Source organism: Lupinus angustifolius, chromosome LG01, assembly GCF_001865875.1.
Source record: "Lupinus angustifolius cultivar Tanjil chromosome LG01, LupAngTanjil_v1.0, whole genome shotgun sequence".
NCBI lineage: Eukaryota > Viridiplantae > Streptophyta > Magnoliopsida > Fabales > Fabaceae > Lupinus > Lupinus angustifolius.
The window spans coordinates 30,338,689-30,343,712 of NC_032009.1; the positions used below are offsets into that span (position 1 = coordinate 30,338,689).

A 5,024-nucleotide genomic window follows, 5' to 3' on the forward strand; every position below is an offset into this window, starting at 1 on the left:
CAAGACAATAACAATAAAGTAAACAACAACAACGCTGCTAGTAACAACGTCATCAACAAAATAACAACAATATGAGCATACTTAAACAATTTTGATATGGTCTGCATCGAAGAGGTGAAACAAAAAAAGTAAAGTGGGTTAGTTTGATGAAATTATTACATGCTTTTGTGTTTTTAGAACAGTTTGGTTTATCTGATGAAGTTATTCCAAATTTGATGAGTTGACACTCATTTCTGCAACAAAGAGAAAGATATTGGTGATTTTATTTACTACCCTGGTCAAGATTCGTAAAATTTCTTTCTACAACCATAAATGTCACAAGTGATATCAACTCAATTCTCACAAATTTGTTTTTCTTCAATGGTTGTTTTACTGTTGTCAAATTTCCATACATATGGTTGAAAAGCTTAAAGTTGTTATGAACAGTAATTTTGACCATACAGTAACAAGAGTACACAGCAGCAACTAGTGAAATTCCCCTTGGTCACCATTAACATAATAAACGTGTGAAGATATCATGCGCATGTATAAAACCTTATGCAGTCTGATAATGTTTCTGCAGATGAATATTCAGAAGTAGCTCAATCCCCTAGTTAAAACATATTAAGCTTTTCAGAAATAGACATGATCTATTGAATATAAAACATGAACACTTAGAATATAGCACGATGACACAAACTAGGATCTGTTTTCGAGTTGATTTTTAGAAAGCGAAGAGAAAGAGAAAGCTGGAGAGTCATCTTACAAATATATTTCATGGTTCTCAAGTCTTTCTTTTCCCTCTCGTACCCTGTAAAAACAAACCAGTAAAAAGACCCTTATAGAATACAAGTGAATTTAAAATGAACTAGGAGCATTTGCTGGCGTCAGCATCGATTACAAATAACTCCCTAGTTATAGAGCTTGCCAAAAATCTTGTAGACTAATTAAAAGATGCAGGTGAACTAAGTCACAACACCTCAGATTGGATTAACAGTTCTAAGTATTCTTTTGGGGAAACAATAGTAATGGATATCAGAAATTATAACAATTTTAAGTTATGGGTATTCAGAAATGAAAGATAAAGGGAGGAAAATAGAAAATAACAATGAATGTTCTAGCTTAATTTAAGAAGCACAACAGCTTTACCAAAACCATATCCTAATTGCGCATGTTTTTTTAGCGATCATTGGCAAAGCTGCTCAACTGCTGTCACAATCTGAGCAGGTTGAACCACTGTCCATTCCTCTAATGTTCCGGCATACGGGGTTGGCACATCCTGAGATGATAAACATACAATAGGAGCATCCAAATAATCATGGAAGTTTTCGGTAATGGCAGCTGTCAGACTTGCACCAATTCCACCTGTACGCATGCACTCTTCCACAATCAGCACATGATGTGTCTTCTTTACTGAATTCCCAATTGTATAAAGATCAAATGGTTTCAAAGACCTGATATCAATTACTTCAGGGTCATACCCCTTATTCACCAAGGTCTTGGCAGCTTGCATAACATGATACCTCATCCGAGAATAGGTTAATATCGTGACATGCTCCCCAGGCCTAACCATCTCAGCTTCTTCAAGTGACAATACATACTCTTCATCTGGAATTCTCTCCTTAAGGTTATAAAGCAAAACATGCTCAAAAAGTATCACAGGGTTATCGCTTCGGATTGCAGCTTTCATCAAGCCCTTGGCATTGTAAGGGGTTGAGCAAGCCACCATCTGGATTCCAGGGATTGACTGAAAATATGACTCGAGTCGCTGTGAGTGCTCCGCTCCAAGTTGCCTCCCAACTCCACCAGGTCCACGAATAACAATTGGAATTTTAAACTGGCCTCCGGATGTGTAATGGAGCATACCACAATTGTTAGAGATCTGGTTAAATGCCAGAAGTAAGAATCCCATGTTCATGCCCTCAACAATCGGCCTCAGACCAGCCGTAGCAGCTCCAATGCCCATGCCGGTGAAGGAGTTCTCAGCAATAGGGGTGTCCAAAACTCTGAGATCCCCAAACTTTGTGGCCAGGCCTTTAGTCACCTTGTAAGATCCTCCATAGTGACCTACATCTTCACCCATGACACATACAGTAGGATCCCTGTCCATTTCTTCTTCCAAACCTTCGCGTAGGGCTTCAAAAAGGAGAAGTTCATGCCTGAGCATAAAAAGCATATCATGTTAATTCTATAGTTATCAATCATAACTCTACAGTAAGTACAGCCAAATGAGACTCAAAAAATCTTCCAAAGCATACTTTTAGCAAGTTCAACCAATCATGCATTGACTGTTATATGTTAAAAAACGTCACAAGAGCGACCAGACGGATAGGCCCAACCCTTATTCTTCAGCTTGTTACCGCATTCCATCAGACCAAAAGAAAACAGAAATACCAAATCAAATGCTTATTTTTGCATTCAATTGAACCAGAAATAACTACTTCTTGTGGCTTTCAGCACACTTTTAAGTGCTTCAAAATAAACTGAAAAACCAAATACCAATATCATAAATTAATCAAACTCAAGGGGTTTGGTCATCATTTGTTGTTCGTGCGTGTAAAAAGTTAGTAATTTTATGATGGTTGTTACTATTCACAGACCAGAAGAGAACATAACACCCGAGAAGTATGAACATATATAAGGGCAGACACATGGATGTATCTAGCTTCCCAGTTCCATTGAAAAACATTTACTCAAAGAGGCAGAAAGTTGATACACAGAAGGAAAATAGAGGGACTCTATAAATATGACCAATAAGCAGGTAACATTAACCTCGGTATTCATACTAGTGGCTATCTAAATTCAACTCATTTAAACTATTCATAGTACAGGACATTCCCTTTATCAACATTTCAACTATTCCATTCAAGTCACCTCTCTCAATCCTTTTAAGTATCCTACATGTGATACTCTCCAGAATAAGGGGTAAGCTATTCTAAGGCTATGTGAGTGTTGTCCAAAGGCCACCGAGCCCACCCCTTGATTATTCAGGTAATGACCCTTCACTCAGGCTTTGTCGTCGATGCCAAGGTGAGGGACCTTGTTTTGCAAGAGGTAAGAGGTTATGGAATAAATTGTGTGAAAGACACTAAGTTTCAGTATTGTTCTCTCCTTTTTTTTCAAAGCTTTCATTTTGACCCATATCAAACACACTATCTAAAGCAATGCTTAAATGGAGTACATCAAGAAAGTAGCAAAGGGATTTGAGACAATTCCAAACCCTAGAGCTCCTTTTATTGTTCCATTTCAATCTATCCCATTTCTCTTCTCGAATTCTACCTCGCTATAGTTAATGTCTACCATATTTCGGTGCATCAAGCATGTAGGTTCCATGGAGTTAAAACAATTAACATTGCCATATCTACTACAACCAAGCATAAACTAAGTGCTCTTATGCAAGACTTTCAGCATGTAAATTTAGGCTGAAAACTGGAACAAAGACATTCATTTCACGGTATATAAAGTGGCCAAATATCAGCAAAAGTGTAACACATCAACTAGTTTGATCTCATACAATTAATTAATGTAAAAGTAAAAATGATTAAATTTCTTTTATGTTGAAAACAGCAAGTGATTGTTGAAAGAAACATACCCGGGTTTTGAAGAGGTAGAAGAAGCAGTGCTGCTTTCCTTGGTCTAGAAACAAACCAACAAGCACAATTTACAAACTTGATAACACCACACAAACCTTGGCACATTGATTCTAAGGGTCTGTTTGCAAGTTGAGTTTTGGAGGGGAGAAAAAAGAAAGGGAAGGCTTGAGAGTTATGAAATAAACTTGTGAGATAACTCTAAAGTCTTCCCTTGCCCTTCTTTCCCCTCCAAAACCCATCTCGCAAACAAACCCTAAGAGTCTATTTGCGAGCTGAGTTTTGGAGGGGAAGAGAAGGCCTTTGAGAGACATGACATACACTTGTGAGATGGCTCCAAAGCCTTCCATTTCCCTCTAAAACTCAAGTCGCCAACATATCCTTAGGGCGTGTTTGCGGGTTGAGTTTTGGAGGGAAAGGGAAGGTTTTTGAGAGTCATGACATACACTGGTGAGAGGGCTCCAAAACCTTCCCTTTCTCGTCCTCCTCTCCAAAACAACTCACAACAGACCCTAAATCGAACAGAAAACCAGAAAAGGAAACACAATGGGAGTGATATAACTTACAGCAACAGCGTTAGTAATCAACAATTCATTCTTACGAGCTCCTGTGCACAGAGCTTGGCTCAGCCTTGCATCAGATCTGACCACAAAATTGCTACCTTTCCTCTCTAAATCAAACAAACATTGCACAAGAAATTAAATAAACCACTTAAAACTCAACAACAATAATAATAATACTAACCTAAAAAATGAATGTACTTAATCAAAAGAAAATAGAACAGAATTTGAAAATAAAATCTAAAATTTCAATAACCCAATTCATTAACACATCAAAAACAATTCAATCAATAAAAATCCCAACAGCGAAAAATTACAGAATATATTAAATAAAAATGAAAGAACCAACATTTAGGTGCACAGAAAGCTACCAATAGAAAAATGAAGAAACAAACCTGATATGGATCTATGACATGGAAGAAGGTAGTCGTTGGAATTGGAGACATGGAAAGGGGTGATTGCTTTGAGTCCCTGGAAAAGGGTCGCCATTATTTTGGATTCACTCAAATGAAAAGGAACAGTGAGTAATTTATTTATATATAATAAGGTAAATAATTGGGCGGAGAAATTGAGGAAGATAAATTGTTCTATGTGGAACAAGTGTGTGTCTCAGGTTTTATGTTGCAAATTACAATAATGTCTCATCTCTCAATTAACCTTACAACAGAGTATATTTTTTTATTGGCTTTAGATTTAAATTAATAAAGTTTAATTTATCTTGATTTTGATACAAAATTGATTAAATAAGAAACTTAGACTAATTAGATATTTAGTTTATAGATAAATTTATTAGACTGGTCAATTCAAGACAATTTTTATAAGAGTTCTTCCACGTAAAATCTTTTTAACATATAAATTATGAAATATATAATAATTAATATGGTTTGCATTCAGT

The 5,024-nt window shown here is 36.4% G+C and overlaps 1 protein-coding gene across 1 annotated transcript; it reads right to left on the reverse strand.

The window, feature by feature from the left end:
- Positions 974–4,730, reverse strand: LOC109359877 (pyruvate dehydrogenase E1 component subunit beta-3, chloroplastic-like). The gene is made up of 4 exons (XM_019604572.1): positions 4,525–4,730; positions 4,136–4,239; positions 3,572–3,615; positions 974–2,138 (listed from the first exon to the last, which is right to left on the reverse strand). The coding sequence occupies exons 1-4, from the start codon at positions 4,616–4,618 to the stop codon at positions 1,166–1,168; spliced, it is 1,215 nt and encodes a 404-aa protein (XP_019460117.1). The 5' UTR covers positions 4,619–4,730; the 3' UTR covers positions 974–1,165.